Below are 24,565 nucleotides of genomic sequence, written 5' to 3' on the forward strand. Positions count from 1 at the left end.
AATTTTGACTTTGCAGCTGGCCCATCTAGCGGAAATCGTTGGTGTTCTGCCTCCTGTGCAAGATTCATGACAATAAACACCAACCTGCCGTAATAACCTAAATCTAAAGCATATTTTTCAGATAAACCTGGCATAAACAGTCAGCCTCAAAGGCAACAAAAAAAGGCTACAGAAACGGAAAATCCCAGTGATGAAGATAGTTTTAAAACACAATGTCTTTGGTTCACAAATATAATCTCATCCTAAACAAACCCTTGTGATGAAATGCCGGCAGACAGTCCACAGCAATGAAGGTAGAACTGCGGGTAAAAAAAGAAGAAGAAGAATGCAATATTCCCCCGCAGGAGAAGCAACAAAAATGTATTATAATATCACAACAAATAGGCCTACGCAACGCATGTCCGTGTAAATAAGCACTCCAGGTAGCTTCTGTGTAAATTATTTATGTGGGTTTCACACAGGCAACGAATGGACGGCCACTGCCTATGTCATAGAATAGCAGATTAGTTCAGAGAATTTAGGGGCTGGGTTTAGAGGCGTGATGACGTACACATCTCGTTTACCCCACGTGACCGTCTAGGTCTGGTAGAATCCAAAAGTAGGGGGAATAAAAAAACTCAACACTCGATTTCTCTTCAAATAGATTTAAAAAATTACAATATTTGTACATAATTTCACTTTGTATTTGTATTACACTCGTTCCACAATTTATGTTGTACAATATGCACGAAAATAAAGATCTCAAAAAGAGGATTTCTCAGCTAGCATTAAAAGCTGACTCTCCCCTGCCCTCTGAAAGTGGTATCGCCACAAGCTCAAATTCCCAGAATTGAGCTCCTCTGATTCTTAGAACTGGGGGTTCTTAGAAGTGGTGATGCAAGAAGTTTCTAGGAAAGCAATACCAGGTGATTGTTTTTTTTTTTATTCCTTTTTTCCTATGTAATTTGGCGCGAAGTTGTGCTCTTTATTGCAGGTGTTGGTGTGTTTCTGAATGTGTTTTATAATGTGATTTTTGAAGGTGTATGGTGTACGGGTTTGAGCGCATTCTTTGGCGGGTGACATCTGCTCTTGACAGCTTCTGTCTGTATAATATTTCGCTGTCCTCCCTTCACTCTCTACGGCTCTGGGCGCCTTGTGTCGGTTTGACAGTAGAGGCTTTTTAATGTACTGTGCTGATCGCAAAAACAGAAATTAGATTACGTGCTTATTCTGTTAGTATTCCAGCACACGAGTCAGTCCAACAACAAACCGGTTGTTCAGTTTGACTAAGTGTTGCCTTCCTTCTATATATTCTTAGCAAACCTAAGTAGAGCTCTAACCTGGGTGGATTTTGCAACTGTGTTCACCTAATTGTCATTGTATTAATAACAGCGGTGTACACATACATTTGTTTATTTATAACGTGATTCCCACAGGCATAATTAAATAACCTAACTTGCACAAGTGTGTCTGTCGGGCTTGTGGCAGATAGGCAGGGGTATGTGTGTCGGGCTTGTGGCAGATAGGCAGGGGTATGTGTGTCGGGCTTGTGGCAGATAGGCGGGGGTATGTGTGTCGGGCTTGTGGCAGATAGGCAGGGGTATGTGTGTCGGGCTTGTGACAGATAGGCAGGGGTATGTGTGTCGGGCTTGTGGCAGATAGGCAGGGGTATGTATGTCGGGCTTGTGGCAGATAGGCAGGGGTATGTGTGTCGGGCTTGTGGCAGATAGGCAGGGGTATGTATGTCGGGCTTGTGGCAGATAGGCAGGGGTATGTGTGTCGGGCTTGTGGCAGATAGGCAGGGGTATGTATGTCGGGCTTGTGGCAGATAGGCAGGGGTATGTGTGTCGGGCTTGTGGCAGATAGGCAGGGGTATGTGTGTCGGGCTTGTGGCAGATAGGCAGGGGTATGTGTGTCGGGCTTGTGGCAGATAGGCAGGGGTATGTATGTCGGGCTTGTGGCAGATAGGCAGGGGTATGTGTGTCAAGGCTGTTATGCTATGCATTGTTTTAGATACCCAGGCAGTCTAGTAGGGGGGAAAAAGTCAAATTGAACAATCGGTACTGAACGAGCACATCGGGATCTGGTTGCACGAGATATTGATCGTCTTGTCTCGCGGTTACCCCCCCCCCCCCCGCCTCCACGGAAATCTTGTTGTTTGTAGTTTGTAGCGTTCCGCTGCTGCACAGACCAGCATATACGCACGTTTGTACCTGCATGCGATCTGTCTGGAGCCAGGCGAGCGTGTGACTTTAGGCAGAATGACTTCAACCGATACAATGTCGCATTGAATGGAGTGATTAACAGCTGCAATGTTGCAGTAATTGAGTGCTTAGCAGATGCAATACAAGTGTTATTTGATTGCTAAGCTTCAATGCAAGGAGTCTGTGTAAAACCGTATTGTTGAAGTGTAGGCCTAGCTAGGCTAAGGGTCTGAATGTAGGCTAGGAAGAAGAGCGACAAAAGTTACTGTATATGAATGTGATTGGAAAGTGAATAACTGAAAATAAATGACAAAATTGGTCTGATATGACATGTAGTCGTAGCTGGGTTATAGCCTATATATGAAACCCGTGGTTACTTCAACCTGTGTAAAGATTCTTTATTTAAAGTCCATATCGGGAGGAGTCAAGTGACAGCCTGAGACATGGGGTTGAGACAGAGCGCTACATCTGTGTTCAATGTGTTTGGGTGTTATTGAACCGGTTGGATCCACATGTTGTTCCACGTGAAGAAACTGTCAGTTTAACAATTTATTACATGGGGGTTGGACGGAAAGACTGAGGCTTGTAGTAAATTACCCGTTTGAAATTCGCAGACTGTAGTTGAAACATAAACTATGCCAAAAGTGTTTTCAAAATATGCTGAAGTCTTCTGGATTGCGTTGTGTTATTGCCATAACGTGTTCTCCTGCGTCGGACTACCGGCTATTTATATCGCTAAAAATCAAACACACTTCTAGGCTAATATATTAATGATCAGACGTATAAACGTCTACAGTAAATTGATGACATCTTGTGGTATAATTTGACGTATCATATTTTTAAGTTTATGGATAATTTTTTGCCGTTTAATCTACCGTTAAATGCATAAAAAAAATGTAAAATAGGTTTATTATTATTACTACTAATATTATCGTTACTACTATACTATAATCATTCAAATGTTCTCTGGCAGTCAACAGTACATTTATATCTGCCAACTTTTGTCCGGAATATGCTCAAACTGTTTTGTTCATTGTTAATAAGTAAAGGGGTTAGTGATAGACTACGGGTTGTTTATTAACGATATAGCGGGAAAATGAAGGCGACGTATTTGGCGTGTGTTGTTGGTTCAGAGGGCGAAAAAAGAATCAAGTTCGAGTCCAATACGGAATGTTCAACACGTAAGAAATGCCCAGATGGCACAGACATATTATTTAAAGACACGCCAGCCTGGTTTCCTAGTCTAGACGTAACATAGTAAACGTAAATCCAGGACATGTAAATGAGTATGATATGCTGCGCATGGTTCCATAAAACAGAAGGTTACATAAGGCAAAAAAGGGTGGTTGGGTGGGTATATGACACAAACATCCAGAAACCCAAAGGTTGCGCATGTTCGAATGTCATCACAAACAATTTTAGCTAATTAGAACACTTCAACTACTTAGCATGATAGCTAACCCTTCCCTTAACCCTAACCAACAGCCTAGCTAATGTTAGCCACCTAGCTAACGTTAGCCACAACACATTGCAATTCGTAACACATCATACAAAAATGATGGACATCAACTAATAAACATCTCTCAAAACGTAACATATCGTACTAATTGGCGTGTGGCCCAGATTTACCTTTACTTTGTTATGTCTAACCCTGAGTCCAGGTTGGACACGTCCCCTTACAATAAGTCAAAAGCCTGTGTTGGAAAGGTCGGATGTGTTGTGATGCACGGTGTAGGCTACTCGTACACCTGGTGCCTGCATTTCTCAACTATATATCATGAACTGTTCCCACACTACGTTTCCATGCCCGAATGACCGTGTGCTGCTATGAGACATTACATCATGTAAGCTAGGCTGCTGCCACAGAACCAAACACCATACAGAACCAGTATGTTACTGCAGAATGCTTGAGTTTACTTTTATTGAATAAGGGTTCAGGTTTAAAAAAAAATATATTAATTATATTAATATATAAAAATTATATTTATATATATATAATCTTCTAAATTCATGTTTGAGTGCCAGCAATAAGTAAATCAAGTGTTATCCCACATTCGGGAACAAGTGTGGCCGCCCAGAAAATGTTACTTGAAAGCGCCGTAGTTTATTTACTCTGTTGAATGGTGCCCCCTAGTGGCTGAAAAGTCACACTGCAATCAGACAGTAGTGGTGAGGATGGTGATATTTCTATTCTTAGAATAACCAACACATATAAACAAGTGCAAAATAACAATCACCCCATCCTTCATAAAAGTTGCCATGCTTTATCTTGTATAATAATTTGTTGTTAACTGACTTGCCTGGTTAAATAAAGGTTACATTTTAAAAAGTATAAGAATTTGTTCTTAACTGACTTGCCTGATTAAATAAAGGTTACATTTAAAAAAAAATATCTCTATCTCTATATTCATTTTATTCAAGGCTGTTTCTAGAGAGCCTTCTTGTAGGTTTTCACTCCAACACACCTGATTGTAATGATTAGCTGGTCGGGTTAGTTATAACTAACCTTTTTAACTAACTAGTTATAACTAACTAACCCATACAGCAGGGTAGTTTTATGGAACATGTTTAGAGAGCCCTGCAATTTGGTTCATATTCCCCCGGCGTTTCACCACCAGGATACTACTTATATGATGATTAACCGGAGTATCGGTATGGGAGCTGTATTATAACCCCTTTGTCTGTCTATCCATGACTCCATGTTTTGTTTTTCTCCCCTGCCAGAGCTTGACAAGATGGCTTGCTCAACAGACAGCTGTATCCAATTCACGCGTCACGCCAGCGACGTACTGCTGAACCTCAACCGGCTGCGTAGCCGGGACATCCTCACAGATGTCACCATCCTGGTCAACAGACAGCAGTTCCGTGCCCACAAGACTGTCCTCATGGCCTGCAGGTGTGTTGTGTTTCACGTGGCTCTTAGACGGCATCCCAACTGGCCCTCTGTTCCCCTACACGGCGCCCTCTGTTCCCCTACACGGCGCCCTCTGTTCCCCTACACGGCGCCCTCTGTTCCCCTACACGGCGCCCTCTGTTCCCCTACACGGCGCCCTCTGTTCCCCTACACGGCGCCCTCTGTTCCCCTACACGGCACCCTCTGTTCCCCTACACGGCGCCCTCTGTTCCCCTACACGGCGCCCTCTGTTCCCCTACACGGCGCCCTCTGTTCCCCTACACGGCGCCCTCTGTTCCCCTACGTAGCGCCCTCTGTTCCCCTACGTAGCGCCCTCTGTTCCCCTACGTAGCGCCCTCTGTTCCCCTACGTAGCGCCCTCTGTTCCCCTACGTAGCGCACTCTGTTCCCCTACGTAGCGCACTCTGTTCCCCTACGTAGCGCACTCTGTTCCCCTACGTAGCGCACTCTGTTCCCCTACGTAGCGCACTCTGTTCCCCTACGTAGCGCACTCTGTTCCCCTACGTAGCGCACTCTGTTCCCCTACGTAGCGCACTCTGTTCCCCTACGTAGCGCACTCTGTTCCCCTACGTAGCGCACTTTTTTCCCCTACGTAGCGCACTCTGTTCCCCTACGTAGCGCACTCTGTTCCCCTACGTAGCGCACTCTGTTCCCCTACGTAGCGCACTCTGTTCCCCTACGTAGCGCACTCTGTTCCCCTACGTAGCGCACTCTGTTCCCCTACGTAGCGCACTCTGTTCCCCTACGTAGCGCACTCTGTTCCCCTACGTAGCGCACTCTGTTCCCCTACACGGCGCACTCTGTTCCCCTACACGGCGCCCTCTGTGCCCCTACACGGCGCCCTCTGTTCCCCTACATAGCGTACTACTTCCGACCAGGTCCCATAGGTAACAGATGTCTCACGAAGACAAGACGGGTCTCGGCACCAGTAACAGATGTGATCCTACTTCGTAAACTCTCTTTTGTCCCCAGCACAAGGTGCACCTGTGTAATGATCGTGCTGTTTAATCAGCTTCTTGATATGCCACACCTGTCAGGTGGATGGATTATCTTGGTAAAGGACAAATTGTCACTAACAGAGATGTAAACACACGTGTGCACATTGTAGAGAGCTTTTTGTGCATCTGGAATTTTTCTGGGCTCTTTTATTAAAGCTGATGAAACATGAAACCAACACTAAATGTTACGTTTTATATTTTTGTTCAGTCTAGTTTTTTGGGGGTTATCTGTACTGTACTTTACTATTTATAATTTTTTTACAACTTTTACTTAACTACATTCCTAAAGAAAATAATGTACTTTTTGGGTGACAGGGAAAATATATGGGGTAAAAAGTACTTTTTATATTTTGAATGCTTAGCAAGAGAGGATAATGGTCTAATTCATGCACTTATCAAGAGAACAATTCCTGGTCGTCCCTACTGCCTCTGATCTGGAGGACTCACTAAACAGAGAACATCCCAGGTCATCCCTACTGCCTCTGATCTGGAGGACTCACTAAACAGAGAACATCCCTGGTCGTCCCTACTGCCTCTGATCTGGAGGACTCACTAAACAGAGAACATCCCTGGTCGTCCCTACTGCCTCTGATCTGGAGGACTCACTAAACAGAGAACATCCCAGGTCGTCCCTACTGCCTCTGATCTGGAGGACTCACTAAACCGAGAACATCCCTGGTCATCTACTGCCTCTGATCTGGCAGACTCACTAAACAGAGAACATCCCTGGTCATCTCTACTGCCTCTGATCTGGAGGACTCACTAAACAGAGAACATCCCTGGTCATCCCTACTGCCTCTGATCTGGAGGACTCACTAAACAGAGAACATCCCTGGTCGTCCCTACTGCCTCTGATCTGGAGGACTCACTAAACAGAGAACATCCCTGGTCATCCCTACTGCCTCTGATCTGGAGGCCTCACTAAACAGAGAACATCCCAGGTCGTCCCTACTGCCTCTGATCTGGAGGACTCACTAAACAGAGAACATCCCTGGTCGTCCCTACTGCCTCTGATCTGGAGGACTCACTAAACAGAGAACATCCCTGGTCATCCCTACTGCCTCTGATCTGGAGGCCTCACTAAACAGAGAACATCCCAGGTCGTCCCTACTGCCTCTGATCTGGAGGACTCACTAAACAGAGAACATCCCTGGTCGTCCCTACTGCCTCTGATCTGGAGGACTCACTAAACAGAACATCACTACTGCCTCTGATCTGGTCTGAGTCTGATCTGAGTCACTAAATACAAATATTGGTTTGTAAATGATTGAGGGTGCCCCTGGGTATCCGTAAATAAACAAAACAAGAAAATAGTTCCATTTCTGTTTGTCACATGTCTGTGGAACTTGTTCAGTTGGTCTCAGTTGTTGTTATGTTCATACAAATATTTACACATGTTAAGTTTGCTGAAAATAAACGCAGTTGACAGTGAGGACGTTTTTGTTGTTGTTGCTGTGTTTACCTTAGTGTCTAGTTTGAGAAACAGACTAAAAGTAAAGATTAAGATGGGCAAAAGAACAGACACTGGACAGTCTGTCACTGTACTGAACACGATGCTTCCTCTCTGTCTCTCTGTGTCTCTGTGTCTCTGTGTCTCTGTGTCTCTGTGTCTCTGTGTCTCTGTGTCTCTCTCTCTCTCTCTCTCTCTCTCTCTCTAGTGGGTTATTCTACACTATATTTACGGACTCCCTGAAGTGTAACCTGAATGCCATCAGTCTGGACCCCAAGGTGGATCCCGAGGGCTTTGCCGTCCTGCTGGAGTTCATGTACACCTCTAGACTGACGCTGAAGGAGACTCTGATCATGGCTATCATGAACACAGCCATCTACCTACAGATGGATCACGTTGTAGACACCTGCCACAGATTCATCAAATCCAGGTACATGGACGACGGGGAGGAGGAGGAGGGGGGGGGGGGGGGGTGATGTAAGAAGGAAGACTGAACTTATAATCAAATTGTATTTGTCACATGCTTTGTAAAGAACAGGTATAGACTAACAGTGAAATGCAGATATTAAAAACAGTAATAACATGAGGTATAAATACACAACGAGTAACGATAACTTGGCTTTATACACGGTTTTACCAGTAAGATCACCTGCTGGGTGTGGCGAAAATGAATACAACATTACAGGTGATGTTCTGTGGTCGGAGGCGATAAGATGGCCGCCGGCCCTGCACCCTTACGTTGGTCTGTCTCTCTCAATTAAGAAGATATTCCTATTTGCAAATGAGGACCTGTCAAGAGGCGAGCCACAGCAGAGAAATACATTGGTGTGTCATTTATGTGGACAGGAAAGGAATGTAGCATATGTTTCTGGTATCTGTCGGCCTTGTTTTCTGTCTTCTCACTCTTCCTCCTCTTCTTCCTCTTCAGCGACCCTGGCCAGGCCAACAAGCTGCCTAGAGATGAGTTCTTGGTCAGCCCTTTGCTTTTACCTCAGGGCGTCCATGCATACCGGCCCCACGATGTGGTCGACAACCTGCCCGGCCGGGTCGGCCCCTACAGAGACGGGAGGCCCTACGGCTCCAGCATGTTCAATGGGGTCAATTCCCCCAGCAACTACCACCTCTACGGTCAGTTCCCCGTCCAGGGCTTCCCTTTTCCTCTCTGCAAGCTGACAGACGCCAAAAACACATTCGCTGACTTCTCTAAAGGCGGGATCCACCACAAGCACTGTTCACCCCCGGACACGAGCAGCGCCATGAGGGTTGATTACAGCCGGGCGGTGAGCGGGGGCTCGGCCAGCATCCACCATACAGCCAGCTACGTCTCCTCCAGGGAGGAGGAGATGAGGAAGGAGAGCCATGACGGAGGGGTCAGCCAGGCTGGTGGGGTGGGAGGCTCCAGGAAGAGAGCGTTTGCCACGGCGGGCCACAAGCAGCAGATGGTGGTTCTGGTTAAGGAGCACGGTCCTCAGACGACAGAGGAAGACACGAGCCAGCAGCACTACCCTCTGGGGATCTCCTCAGCCGGACGGAAGGGCCTGATGAGTAGCCCTCAGAGCCCGCTCAAATCTGACTGCCAACCTAACTCCCCCACCGAGTCCAGCAGCAGTAAGAATGCAGGTCTCTCCCAGGCCGGCCGGTGTGGTGCCCAGCCCCTACAGGGCAGCCAGGATCCCAAGGCACGCAACTGGAAGAAGTACAAGTTCATAGTTCTGAACCAGAGCGCCACCAAGGAGGAGGATACTGGGCTGCAGGAGACGGAGGTCCGCTCCCCTCAGCGCCTGGGGCTGCCCCCTTACCCCCAGTCCTCAGACTCCGAGCACCTGGACCCGCAGGCCAACGCCAACATCAGCGAGCATGGAGAGGACCTGCTTGTTCCACAGGTCTCCCGACTCAACAACATCATGAACAGGTAACGTCTACAGTCACACTGGACGAATCAAACACTGAACTACAACTTGTAACATAAACGCTTGATTGTTCCCACGTTGATGGGGGGGGGGGGGGGGGGGGGGGGCAGTGTTGTAGGACTTTAGGCATTTCTCTCTTTAAGATGCTTTTGTTTTCCTTTTCATGAATTGAAAAGTGGTAGTGATGTATTTTTAAAAAAGAAAAAGAAATTGCCATTCAAAGTATTGCTCAATGAAGCTCTCCACAGTGCACCTTTTTTGTCCGCCATCCAGCCCATTTCATAGCTTTCTGAAGCAATTTCTGCCATCACGACAGGGCCCTAGACGACTGCCTTCCAACTGTCACCTGTAGCCTCTCTTTCTGCCCCCCCCCCTGCCCCCCCCCCCCTCCTTGTCTTGCGGCTGTATCGGTGATGTTTTACACACAGCCGTTTGTTTAGTGTCTCCAGAGCTCTAACAACCACTCCTCTCTCTACATCAGCCACTTAAAGTGCACCTCCTGCGGTGCCCCGCCCCCGCAGCACTCTGAAGTGTGTCCCAACACCCCGGCTTCCTGTTTAGCGGAGGAGATGATGTCAGAGTTACACTCTGAGTACTCCGACTCCAGCTGTGGTGAGTACACGCTGCTTTTTAAAACACCGGGATGAGTCGCAAATGGCACCCTATTCCCTATCTAGCGCACTACTTTTTAGCAGAGCCCTATATAGGGAAACTAGTGCACTACTTTTCAGCAGAGCCTATATAGGGAAACTAGTGCACTACTCTTCAGCAGAGCCCTATATAGGGAAACTAGTGCACTACTTTTCAGCAGAGCCCTATATAGGGAAACTAGTGCACAACTGATGCATTGTCTTAGTATGACCCCGGTTCTCACAGAAGGAAAATAACAGGACATTTGAATTATTACGCAGATTATAATTAAATAGACATTTCTGTCGGGGTTAATAAATGTTTTCATTAGGTCAAGTCTGACATTTTTTTAAACGTAGAAATGACAAACTTTAGAAGCCTTTTTAAACCTTTTAAACTACACTACAATTTGAATTTCCTTTCTGCACAGGAAAATACTTAAGATAACAGATGTGAATGTAAGGAAATATGATGGCCATTTGCGAGACAGACAAAAACACCTCATGGACAAGAGGGAAACTTAGCTGCTTGTTGCTTTATACAGAACACTTTCTTGAGCACGATTGAAGCACCACTAAATCTCGACGTATTCATCAGTTGACCTAATGCTTCTCCTTTACAGAAAATGGCACTTTCTTTTGTAACGAATGCGACTCCAAGTTTGCGGACGACGAAGCCCTGAAACGCCACATGCTGCAGGCCCACAGCGATAAGCCATACAAGTGTGACCGCTGTCAGGCTGCTTTCCGCTATAAAGGAAACCTCGCCAGCCACAAGACAGTCCACACCGGTACGTCAGAAGCAATATTAATATAACACAACGTTATCTGCTCTGTCCACTAAATGTGTTAACTGGCTAACCGTTTGTTCTGTGTTGTTTGTTGTTGTTGTTGTTGTTGCAGGAGAGAAGCCGTATCGCTGCAACATCTGTGGTGCTCAGTTCAACAGACCAGCTAACCTCAAGACCCATACTCGTATCCACTCAGGAGAAAAGCCATACAGATGTGAGACGTGTGGAGCTCGATTCGTGCAGGTGAGCAGAATTCCCCCCTCTTTTCAACGGAGGGTTAGTCTGGGATGGGGGGGGGGGGGGGGTAATACCACCGCTATGCTGCACATCCCCCATTTCTGTCCCCCCCCCCCCCCCCCCCCCCCATTTCTTCATCATCATAGTCTTCGTAAAAATACAACTCACCACCACACTGACCCAGTAGTCTCGTGTTGTTGTCGTGGTCAGGTTGCCCATCTCCGTGCCCACGTGTTGATCCACACCGGGGAGAAGCCGTACCCGTGCGAGATCTGCGGAACGCGCTTCCGTCACCTGCAGACGCTGAAGAGTCACCTGCGCATTCACACAGGAGAAAAGCCCTATCATGTAAGTAGAATGACACCATTATATACACCCTATAATGTAAGTAGCATAACACCATTATATACACCCTATCATGTAAGTAGAATGACACCATTATATACACCCTATAATGTAAGTAGCATAACACCATTATATACACCCTATCATGTAAGTAGAATGACACCATTATATACACCCTATCGTGGAAGTAGAATGACACCATTATATACACCCTATCGTGGAAGTAGAATGACACCATTATATACACCCTATCATGTAAGTAGAATGACACCATTATATACACCCTATAATGTAAGTAGCATAACACCATTATATACACCCTATCATGTAAGTAGAATGACACCATTATATACACCCTATCGTGGAAGTAGAATGACACCATTATATACACCCTATCGTGGAAGTAGAATGACACCATTATATACACCCTATCGTGGAAGTAGAATGACACCATTATATACACCCTATCATGCAAGTAGAATGACATCATTATACACCCTATCATGTAAGTAGAATGACACCATTATATACACCCTATCATGCAAGTAGAATGACATCATTATACACCCTATCATGCAAGTAGAATGACACCATTATATACACCCTATCATGCAAGTAGAATGACATCATTATACACCCTATCATGCAAGTAGCATAACACCATTATATACACCCTATCATGCAAGTAGCATAACACCATTATATATACACCCTATCATGCAAGTAGAATAACACCATTATATGTACACCCTATCATGCAAGTAGCATAACACCATTATATATACACCCTATCATGCAAGTAGCATAACACCATTATATATACACCCTATCATGCAAGTAGCATAACACCATTATATACACCCTATCATGCAAGTAGAATAACACCATTATATGTACACCCTATCATGCAAGTAGCATAACACCATTATATATACACCCTATCATGCAAGTAGAATAACACCATTATATGTACACCCTATCATGCAAGTAGAATAACACCATTATATATACACCCTATCATGCAAGTAGAATAACACCATTATATGTACACCCTATCATGCAAGTAGAATAACACCATTATATGTACACCCTACCATGCAAGTAGAATAACACCATTATATGTACACCCTGTCATGCAAGTAGCATAACACCATTATATATACACCCTATCATGCAAGTAGCATAACACCATTATATACACCCTGTCATGCAAGTAGCATAACACCATTATATATACACCCTATCATGCAAGTAGAATAACACCATTATATATACACCCTATCATGCAAGTAGAATAACACCATTATATACACCCTATGTAAGTACACCAACTATACAATCCAACGTGATCTATCAGTCCGTGTCATTGATGTTCACACTGAAATGGAGGTGTTAAACCAGGTATGGAGGTGTTAAATGGAGGTGTTAAACCAGGTATGGAGGTGTTAAATGGAGGTGTTAAACCAGGTATGGAGGTGTTAAATGGAGGTGTTAAACCAGGTATGGGGGTGTTAAATGGAGGTGTTAAACCAGGTATGGAGGTTTTAAATGGAGGTGTTAAACCAGGTATGGAGGTGTTAAATGGAGGTGTTAAACCAGGTATGGAGGTGTTAAATGGAGGTGTTAAACCAGGTATGGAGGTGTTAAATGGAGGTGTTAAACCAGGTGGATTGGAGACAGACAACTTCCTTTTTCATTTTCAGTGTGAGAAATGCAACTTGCACTTTCGCCACAAGAGTCAGCTTCGATTGCACCTCAGACAGAAACACGGAGCGATTACCAACACCAAGATCCAGTACCGCCTGCCCACTACAGAGCTGCCAACAGACCCGTCCAAGGCGTGCTGAACTGGCGTGGGGGGGGGGGGGGGGACGGACGCCAATCTTAACCATGGCATTGAAACACCCCAACGTATACAATCATCCCAAAATTGTAGTGCCACATTGTGTTGAATTAGAGGGTGATTCATTAATACGGCCAGAGTACGCTGTTCTAAACGGGTTTCCTCTAAACATGTGAACGTAGAACCTCTTAGTTCATTTTGTTTTTCTTTATATTAGTATGTTTCTTTTAACTTTAGTTAAAAATGTTTAAGCTTTAAGAGGAATATAAAAAGCTTTATTTTGTTAGAGGAAAAAGCTTGGACGGAATGTAAACATAAATCCCGTTGAAGGAATACGGTATTTTATATCAAATAACTTTTCTGAAAGTATTGACATTTTGATTTGAAGAGGGAGGAGGGGAGGGGGGAGTTAACAGTATATTTTAAAGATAAATTGTATTTATCCTGGCTGTATAAGATATTGAATTGTTTATAGATTTTTATATATTGATGTACATGTTATACCATGTAGACCTGCCCCCTTTTCATGTGAAAGGAAAGAGAAAAAAACATAGTTTTTTAAAAAACTCTTGATAATGACTACTCCTCTCGTAGGAAGACGCTGAGGCTACTACCGTTGCCAATAGTTACCAATCAATGAAGCGGGCAACTGCAGTCATAAATATTGTGACCTACTGTGTAATTAACTAATTATATCCACTGGGTTGCTCTCTGCTGGCAGAACCAATCTAGAATTTAAAATGTAAAAAAAAAAAATATGCATTTCCAGGTACTGCTTTGGGTATGAACCAAGAAGATATTTTTGCTTCAAAATGTATTTGTATGGATGTGTTATAGTTTTTTGTTTAAGTGAACGTTCCCAGTTGTCATTGTACTAGAAGCTACAGTAAAAAAAAGTGTATCAGATGTTTGTACATACACTGTGTACTGAAGGTGCCTTCTCTATGGTGACTGAATTCCTTTCCATTCAGCCCACTTCTGTTTATATAAAAAGGTACAACTCAAGGACAGCACTAGTAGTCCTAGTTTTTATTTTGGGTGTGCGTGTGTCATTTAAGGAAAAAAAAAAGGCTTTTCACCAACCTTACAACATGCAAATTACTCATTACTCAAGCCGTAAATCTTCAGGACTTTTTTTTTTTTTTTTTGGTTTAAAAAGAAGAAAAAAACTACACTCAACTTTTTGAACAATTATAGATGTATGAATGTAAAATAAAGGTTTTGGATTTGTATGTATTAAGTCACGTGTGATTTCTATTTATTTAGCAGAAGACTGGCATCTTTCTCTACTCCAGTAACTAGGGAAAGACATGGTGATGTTTTACTGTGTATAGTTGAGTCATCTTGTCACAAGAGGACCCCGATGGGGGAAAAAATGTCCCAGACTCTGTGTGTTATACAACGGGTGGGTCTAATGCTGATTGGTTAAAACCGCATTCTAGCCAATGACTTTGTTTTCCTCCAGGATCCTACTCATGTACATGTATGTCTTTTCTCAGGTTTGTGTGCTTGTTTTAAAAAATATATATTCAATTAAGACTATTCTGCAAGAGTTGTCTAATGTGGGGAGAGAATTATTATTTTAGAAGAAGCAGATCAAGGCATCTGGTCAGTCCCCAGATACATTACTTAGGGGAGTTTCACATACACTACATGAACAACAGTATGTGGACACCTGCTTGTCGAACATCTCATTCCAAAATCATGGGCATTAATATGGAGTTGGTCCCCCCTTTGCTGCTATAACAGTCTCCACTCTTCTGGGAAGGCTTTCCACTAGATGTTGGAACATTACTGCGGAGCTTTGGTTCCATTCAGCCGAAAGAGAATTAGTGAGGTCGGCATTGATGTTGAGCGGTTAGGCCTGGTTCGCAGTCGGCATTCCAATTCATCCCAAAGGTGTTCAATGGGGTTGAGGTCAGGGCTCTATGCAGGCCAGTCAAGTTCTTCCACCCCAATCTTGACAAACCACAGGGACATTGTCATGCTGAAACAGGAAAGGGCCTTCCCCAAACTGTTGCCACAAAGTTGGAAGCACAGAATCGTTTATGTCATTGTATGCTGTAGCGTTAAGATTTCCCTTCACTAGAACGAAGGGGCCTGACCCGAACCATGAAAAACATCCCCAGACCATTATTCCTCCTCCACCAAACATTACAGTTGGCACTATGCATTCGGGCAGGTAGCGTTCTTCTGGCAAACCCAGATTCGTCTGTTGGACTGCCAGTTGGTGAAGCGTGATTCATCACTCCAGAGAACGAGTTTCCACTGCTCCAGAGTCCAACGGTGACGAGCTTTACACCACTCCAGACGACGCTTGGTGATTTTAGGCTTGTATGCAGCTGCACGGCCATGGAAACCCATTTCATGAAACTCCCGACTAACAGTTCTTGTGCTGAAGTTTCTTCCAGAGGCAGTTTGGAACTCGGTAGTGAGTGTTGCAGACGATTTTTACACACTACGCGCTTCAGCACTCAGCGTTCTAGTTTTGTGATCTCGTGCGGCCTACCACTTCACGGTTGAGCCGTTGTTGCTCTTAGATGTTTCCACTTCACAATAACAGCACTTACAGTTGACCGGGGCAGCTCTAGCAGAGTAGAAATTTGACTTGTTGGAAAGGTGGCATCCTATGACCATGCCACGTTGAGTTCTTCAGTAAGACCATTCTACTGCCAATGTTTGTCTACGTAGATTGCATTTTATAGACCTGTCAGCAACAGGTGTGGCTGAAATAGCTGAATCCACTAATTGGAAGAGGTGTCCACATACTTTTGTATATATATATATATATATATATATATATATATATATATATATATATATATATATATAGAGTATGACATCCGGCATATTAATTTCACCTATGAAATATGTGGTGTATTCAAGGTATTAAAAAGGCTTCTAAAGGTTAGTTTACACTTCAAAAATGTGACCTGATTTTCCCTAACAGAAAATGTATCAAACCCTACAACAATGTCCATTAGTTATAATCCACATTTCTGTTGCTGCAAGATTATTTCCCTGCTGTGCGAAAGAGGGTCAAATTAAGATAGCACATCTGTAGTACACTACTTCTCCTTACATTCCCTATATAGACCATAAGACTCTGGTCAAAAGTAGTGCATTACATAAGGAATAGGGAGCCATTTGCGATTCATACAGAAATTTGGTAAACTCTTAACTTCCAAGATTACATGTGAAAATGCCCTTAACTTCCAAGATTACATGTGAAAATGCCCTTAACTTCCAAGATTACATGTGAAAATGCCCTTAATTTACAAGATTACATGTGAAAATGCCCTTAATTTACAAGATTACATGTGAAAATGCCCTTAATTTACAAGATTACATGTGAAAATGCCCTTAATTTACAAGATTACATGTGAAAATGCCCTTAATTTACAAGATTACATGTGAAAATGCCCTTAATTTACAAGATTACATGTGAAAATGCCCTTAATTTACAAGATTTAATGTGAAGTGAAACAGACAAATAATTGGTCCATAAATGTTCATGAAACGTTCTTCAAACAAAGCAAACCAGTAACGATGACCATGATGTACCATACTGATAAAGCCTCTAATGTTCCCATTGACAATACAGTGCCTTACAAAAGTATTCATCCCACTTGGTGTTTTTCCTATCTTGTTGCATTACAACCTGTAATTTAAATATATTTTTATTTGGATTTCATGTAATGGACACACAAAAGTCCAAATTGGTGAAAAAAAAAAAAAAAAAATACTGAAAAGTGGTGCGTGCATATGTATTCAGCCCCTTTGCTATGAAGCCCCTAAATAAGATCTGGTGCAACCAATTACCTTCAGAAGTCACATAATTAGTTAAATAAAGTCCACCTGTGTGCAATCTCAGTGTCACATGATCTCAGTATATATACACCTGTTCTGAAAGGCCCCGTAGTCTGCAACACCACTAAGCAAGAGGCGCCACCATGCAAACGGCACCATGAAGACCAAGGAGCTCTTCAAACAAGTCAGGGACAAAGTTGTGGAGAAGTACAGATCAGCGTTGGGTTATGAAAAAATATCAGAAACTTTGAACATCTCATGGACCACCATTAAAAAGATTATTTAAAAAATGTAAAGAAAATGGCACCACAACAAACTTGCCAAGAGAGGACCGCCCACCAAAACTCAGACCAGGCAAGAGAGGGCCGCCCACCAAAACTCACAGACCTGGCAAGAGAGGGCCGCCCACCAAAACTCACAGACCAGGCAAGAGAGGGCCGCCCACCAAAACTCACAGACCAGGCAAGAGAGGGCCGCCCACCAAAACTCACAGACCAGGCAAGAGAGGGCCGCCCACCAAAACTCACAGACCAGGCAAGAGCGGGCCGCCCACCAAAACTCACAGACCAGGCAAGAGAGGGCCGCCCACCAAAACTCACAGACCAGGCAAGAGAGGGCCGCCCACCAAAACTCACAGACCAGGCAAGAGAGGGCCGCCCACCAAAACTCACAGACCAGGCAAGAGAGGGCCGCCCACCAAAACTCACAGACCAGGCAAGGAGGGCATTAATCGGAGAGGAAACAAAGAGACCAAAGATAACCCTGAAGGAGCTGCAAAGCTCCACAGCGGATATTGGAGAATCTGTAAATAGGACCACTTTAAGCCGTACACTCCACATAGCTGGCCTTTACGGAAAATTGGCCAGAAAAAAGCCATTGCTTAAAGAAAAAAATAAGCAAACACGTTTGGTGTTCGCCAAAAGGCATTGTGGGAGACTCCCCAAACATATGGAAGGAGGTACTCAGGTCAGATGAGACAAAAAAAATTGCTTTTTGGTCATCAAGGAAAACGCTATGTCTGGCGCAAACCCAACACCTCTCATTCCCCCGAGAACACCATCCCCAGTGAAGCATGGTGGTGGCAGCATCATGCTGTGGGGATTTTTTTCCATCGGCAGGGACTGGGAAACTGGTCAGAATTGAAGGAATGATGGATGGCGCTAAATACATGGAAATTCTTGAGGGTAACCTGTTTCAGTCTTCCAGAGATTTGAGACTGGGACGGAGGTTCACCTTCCAGCAGGACAATGACCCTAAGCATACTGCTAAAGTAACACTTGAGTGGTTTAAGGGGAAACATTTAAATGTCTTAGGATGGCCTAGTCAAAGCCCAGACCTCAATCCAATTGGGAATCTGTTGTATGACTTAAAGAATGCTGTACACCAGCGGAACCCATCCAACTTGAAGTTGGATCAGTTTTGCCTTGAAGAATGGGCAAAAATCCCAGTGGGTAGATGTGCCAAGCTTATAGAGACATATCCCAAGAGACTTGCAGCTGTAATTTCTGCAAAATGTGGCAGGGGGGGGGGGGGGGGGGGGTGAATAGTTATGCACATTCAAGCTTGTTTTTTTGTCTTATTTCTTGTTTGTTTCACAAAAAATATTTTGCATTTTCAAAGTGGTAGGCATGTTGTGTAAATAAAATGATACAACCCCCCCCCCCCCAAAAAAAAATATATTTTTAATTCCAGGTTGTAAGACAACAAAATAGGAAAAATGCCAAGAGGGGGGTGAATACTTTCACAAGCCACTGTATGTCATTGTTTGCTTCAACCACAAATGTATCACATCCTCAAGACTTACGGTAAAAAGAGATCTGGTTATATTATCCACAGATGTCCATATAGTTAGATCATATCGTTCACTTCATTTTTTGTACTATTATTTATATACTTTTTTTTGGAACAATACAAAACATCCACATACAAACGACAACATACAGACACACAGAAACATCCACAACACAGACCCACCTGCTCACACCATCGCTCTTCACCAAATGGCCTCAAACGGCACCATTTTGTTTCTGTCACCCACGCACTTTCAGCATTTAGATAATGAAGCATTTGACCTTTCCATTGTGTTAATGGAGGATTGGTTGATTTCCAGTTTAGTATAGTTTATTTTTTCAAGATAAGAGAATCATCCAACACATTGGGTATCTCAATGCACCCTCATGTGGCATGTCTTGAAATACGCAGACAGATTAAAAGTTTACATTGTGATCGTTCTAACGTGTTGCTAGTAAAAGCCTTGGAATCTCATCAACTCCCCACCCAAGTATGGAAGGTTAAAACATTTTATTCTATGAGTTTAGTTGCCCAGGGTAGTTTTTACCTGCCATACTTGTGCATTTAGGCGTCAACTCACCCTAAAGAGGAACGAGCACATAATGATCATGCTCATCCCCAGAAACTTTACATGTCTATTTACAAAGGATAAAGCTAAGAACATGAATTCCCCCTCCAGAGTCAATGTCAAATCCCCATCAAAATCTAATATAGAGGGGTTTTTTTTGGTCTTGTGACCGTATACTTAAAGACTAATACCAATTACCCCACCGAAGACAAATGCAAAAAAACTTGGCGCCATGACATTCTGAAGAGTTTTATTTTTTTTATTTTAAGATTTATGGGAAGATTATAAAATTAGATCGGCTTTCTATGAGTAATGAGATAAAGTTCCCGTTATATATTTGCTGCTTGCTTTCATCCTAAGTATTTGATTTTTGTGGTCCACTTTAAAAGGATTGCTGTTGAGCAGGTATTTTTCCTATTGCCATTGGTTTTTCCACATGGGTTGAGCAGACATTTAACAGAAAACACACCAAAACAAAAGCAAAGTGCTTCTTTGTACTTCTATTTTCCTTGAATTAACTCAGATTATCATTCCCCTTAATGTACACCTTAAAAGACCCAAATTATAAACATCAGGGGACAGCTTCTCTGTATGTCTACTGTACATTTGTAATGTTAACTTTTGTAATTTACATATTTAATTACATTGTCTTGACGATGCGCTCTGTTCGTTCTCCATATTCTGTCGCTAAGTGTACTTTGTGTAAATAAGAATGATACAGAAGGAACCAATAAAGAATCTTAAAACCAATGAATGGACTATTTAATTATTTTAAACGGTCAATCCTTAAATAGCTTTTCTAGGTAGTATCTTGTAGTTGGGTAATCTCCAGGTGTACATCATATTTAGATATAACATTTTTCAGCCTCTACTTTGTTTTACATCTGTCAATCTTATCAAATGTATGATTTAGGCCAACTGCTACAATAGTTCCTGCCTGGATTTGATCTAACATATTGTTGACTAAAGGCCCAAATTATCATAATCAATTTTATTAATTCATATAAAACATTTAGACGTTACATATAAAAATATCTAAAAACAGCCACACACACCCCACAATCAGCCAACAGAGGGTCTATCCATACTACAAAACCTGTATCTGCGTGTTAGACAGGACACATTATCCTCTGCAGACTTCACCATCATCTCCTCCTGGGTATCACAGTCCATGTCAAAGTCATACAGAAGAGTATCATCAAAGTCATAGCCAACAGCAACATGATGGTTCAAGTTGCCAGTGTAGGGAATAGTATCATTGTGATCCACTGGTCCAAGTCTCCAATGCATCGCCTTCTTGGTTGATATCTGAAGACAACAGTGTTAAAGAGTTCCTGTACCATAGTACCAACTTTTAAAACAGAAACGCATCCTTCATATTAGATTACGTCAAATGAAAAGACATACCTCATCGTCGGAGTACTCCTCGTGTGATATTGATCTTAACAGGGAATTATGGGTGATGAATTCCACCGCCACCTAGAAAACAAAGCAAACTCAGGACTCAAGTCTAATGTTTTATGTGGTAGTACCATGTGACAACACCCAAGTCGAGGAATCAGTAATTGAAAGCACCTCAAGAGAAATTTGTGCAAATGTTTGCAACAAACTGTGTGGGGTCATTTGTTTTAGTGTACAGTTTGTCCTAAATGTTGTCTCATGTCTGTTCACATATGAAAATTGATCACAGGAAAGTACATGGAAAACATGGAGTTAATACTCCCTGCTCTACACCTGGAGGGGCACACAACGCTAGCGCGGCGTCCCACGCCCGACAACGCTAGCGCGGCGTCCCACGCCCGACAACGCTAGCGCGGCGTCCCACGCCCGACAACGCTAGCGCGGCGTCCCACGCCCGACAACGCTAGCGCGGCGTCCCACGCCCGACAACGCTAGCGCGGCGTCCCACGCCCGACAACGCTAGCGCGGCGTCCCACGCCCGACAACGCTAGCGCGGCGTCCCACGCCCGACAACGCTAGCGCGGCGTCCCACGCCCGACAACGCTAGCGCGGCGTCCCACGCCCGACAACGCTAGCGCGGCGTCCCACGCCCGACAACGCTAGCGCGGCGTCCCACGCCCGACAACGCTAGCATGGCTTCTAGGTTCAATAGAAGAGTGATTATTTGACCAGAGACCACCAGTATTACTGTAAAACGCATGATGCTCAGACAGTAAAAATCAATGTTCATTAATAACTTAAATATCCTGTATCACAAGAATTATGGTAAAAAGTGGTTTTATTTGCCACAGATACCTACTCAAACATTTGAAAACAGTGCACGCTTTGTTAGTTTATTGTAAATATTCAAAACTACTGAATCGGCTCAATGGTCTACGGGTTTTTTTTGTATGACAATTTCCTATGAAAGATTGGTGTTAAGGAGTTAACTGCAGTATGACCAGAAGGTCATCTAATATAGTCGTTTACTGTCTAGCAATAATGTTAGAGCCACTTATTATTTCATATAAATATTCAAATTAACCAAAACCACCCCAATCATACAACACAGGGTCTGTCTGTGTTTAGACAGGCCACACCATTGTCTGCAGACTTCACCAGTATCTCCTCCTGGGTATCACTGGCCATCTCGAAGTCATACAGAACAGTATCGTCGTGGTTCTCTGGTCCAAGTCTCCAGTGCATCTCTTTCTTGGTTGAGATCTGAAAATAAACCGTGGTGAGATGATCAACCCTACTGTGGATATAGTCCCGATGTGACAACACCAACCCCATCAACCCCTTTAACCGGATAGCCTCACACTTTGTTTTTTAAAGACAAAAAAAAAATAACGTCCCTCACGAAAGTTAAATACATTATATTGGAACTTACTCTGCCGATTGTCCGTAGGGTTGGTTCTTACGTAGTGCGGAATTTGAGAAAATATTCACAGGAAAAGTTTAACTTCAAAACGCAGGTCCGTGCGCCCGTCACAATCTGATTGCGCGTCACCCAATGAGGACCAGAAATGCCCGGTGATGGAAATTAAACAGCAGCCTAGACACTAAAGTCTGGGAAATACTTTTCCGTGGATAGTTATGCCCAAATAAGGACCACCTGCCCACACAACCAGCAGAGGAAGTTAAACTAATTTGATTAAACATTCTGGCTTGTAAGGAAACTTTACACATTTTGGCAGTGCTTTAATTCAGACTAGATCCCAGAAAGCTGCTATCAGTCTGATTTATTAGGCTACTGTGTACAAGAGCTGGTATACTGCCTTCAGCCCTTGACCACTGGTTTCCCCTATAGTTGAATTAAAAACGTTTCTCCCTCAAGTTTAGATTACAGCAAATGAAAGATACCTCGTCATCCGAGTACTCCTCGTGTGATATTGAACCGAACAGGTACTCATGCTTGTTGCATCCTACCGTCCCCTAGACAACAGACAGCAAAAGTCAACTCAGGACTTCAGTTCCACAGAAGGTTTAATGTTATGTTACCCTGTGACGTTTAAAATCAAGTAAATTGAAAGAACTTCAGAGAAAGAGGGCTCACTGTTAATGCGAAAGCACATGGCATGAAATCATGGACGAAAAATAGCAGTTATTCAACTTGGTGAGAATAGAAAGTAGATCACCCAAACGGAACAGTTACCGCATTAAAATATGACATCTGCAAGGCCCAACACGGTTGTACAGTTCAAAATCCCACGTGATTAGCGATAGGCATCTTCTGTGGGCTTTAACGTGAGCCACACAGACTCACTCAAGGATGTGATGCATAGGAGACACACGTCAGTCTAAGTGCTGCGTTTACACAGGCAGCCCACTTCTGATCTTTTGACTAATCCGATCAACTCTTTTGCCAATAATTGAGCTTCCTGTGTAAACAGTTTGAGCCTGCAAATGCCCTGACAGGTAGGGGAATGCAGCAGGCCCACCCAACTACATTTGTTTGCGTGACCAAACCCTAGTTTGAGTTGTCTTAAAACAGTTTGCTACTTGAAGGATAAATGACTTGGTTGAAATGTCCATTTTGAAAGAATCCTCATTATCTCACAGTATTTCAACATAATCGGTCTGAATAAACACTAATAAAAGTAGTAAACTTACCATAGCAACAACTTCCATTTATCGCTACAGGTATGTTGACGTGACGTCTTCACGGAATATGTTTTGCTGAAAAAGGTGATTTGATATTCCAGCAGTTTACCTTGTGAACATTATGGAGTTTTTTATGGGACTTGCCATCGTTAAATTATCTACACCTGGCTGACCTCACGTAACCTCAACCAATCAGCAGAACCCTGGTCCCAATTCCAATTCTCCCTCTTCTGCCTTAAATCACAGATGATCCATTATATTTGACCAGATAATGTAGTGGCCGCTTTTAACAATGAAAATAAATGTCTTCAAAATGGAAGGCATTTGGGAGGAGGCAAGATCAGGTGGGACCATTCTAGCCAATGAGAGGGCAGGGACCATTCTAGCCAATGAGAGGGCAGATCAGCGTGTGAACAACAGGCACAACTCTGATATGGTGTTTTTGCAGGAAAGTCATGTGTTCTACTTATTTCAGTTCACTTGTAACAACTTATGAAACTTCTATTAGATCAAATAAACCTCAAGCATCAAATGAGCCATTCATTTTTTGGAGGGACCAAATTCAACACTCTCATTGAACTCCATACAAAAAACTGCTGGAGAAGACAGATTTGGGGCCCAGTTATCCCTCTGGTTTTGCCTCTTTTTCTCTGATGTGGTGCACGCTGGGAAGAAGGAAGGTAATTGTGCTTGTTCAAGACACCAGTACTGGCCTATCTACTGTGTTTACCAAACATTAGGAGCACCTTCCTAATATTGAGTTGCACACTCTGCAATCTGGTCAAATCAAAGTTTATTTGTCACGTGCGCCGACTACAACAGGTGTAGTAGACCTTACAGGGAAATGCTGAATACAACAGGTGTAGGTAGACCTTACAGTGAAATGCTGAATACAACAGGTGTAGGTAGACCTTACAGTGAAATGCTGAATACAACAGGTGTAGGTAGACCTTACAGTGAAATTCTGAATACAACAGGTGTAGTAGACCTTACAGTGAAATGCTGAATACAACAGGTGTAGGTAGACCTTACAGTGAAATGCTGAATACA

At 43.4% G+C, this 24,565-nt stretch overlaps 1 protein-coding gene across 1 annotated transcript; it reads left to right on the forward strand.

Annotated features, from left to right (window-relative positions):
- Positions 1-837: 837 nt before the first annotated feature.
- LOC129869459 (B-cell lymphoma 6 protein homolog) lies at positions 838-14,539 on the forward strand. Its single transcript, XM_055943901.1, has 9 exons — positions 838-905; positions 4,908-5,079; positions 7,753-7,974; positions 8,473-9,456; positions 9,936-10,066; positions 10,707-10,874; positions 10,987-11,117; positions 11,322-11,459; positions 13,160-14,539. Exons 1-9 carry the CDS (start codon positions 875-877, stop codon positions 13,301-13,303), a joined length of 2,121 nt encoding a protein of 706 aa, XP_055799876.1. The 5' UTR covers positions 838-874; the 3' UTR covers positions 13,304-14,539.
- Positions 14,540-24,565: the final 10,026 nt, after the last annotated feature.

Source organism: Salvelinus fontinalis, chromosome 14 (genome assembly GCF_029448725.1).
Source record: "Salvelinus fontinalis isolate EN_2023a chromosome 14, ASM2944872v1, whole genome shotgun sequence".
NCBI classification, from domain to species: domain Eukaryota; kingdom Metazoa; phylum Chordata; class Actinopteri; order Salmoniformes; family Salmonidae; genus Salvelinus; species Salvelinus fontinalis.

Excerpts from the sequence above, each read along its gene's own strand:
- LOC129869459 (XM_055943901.1), top strand. The coding sequence starts at position 875 with ATGCAAGAAGTTTCTAGGAAAGCAATACCAG. Across the intron at positions 9,457-9,935 it reads CTCAACAACATCATGAACAG|CCACTTAAAGTGCACCTCCT; the intron begins GTAACGTCTACA and ends TCTCTACATCAG. Across the intron at positions 11,118-11,321 it reads GTGGAGCTCGATTCGTGCAG|GTTGCCCATCTCCGTGCCCA; the intron begins GTGAGCAGAATT and ends TGTCGTGGTCAG.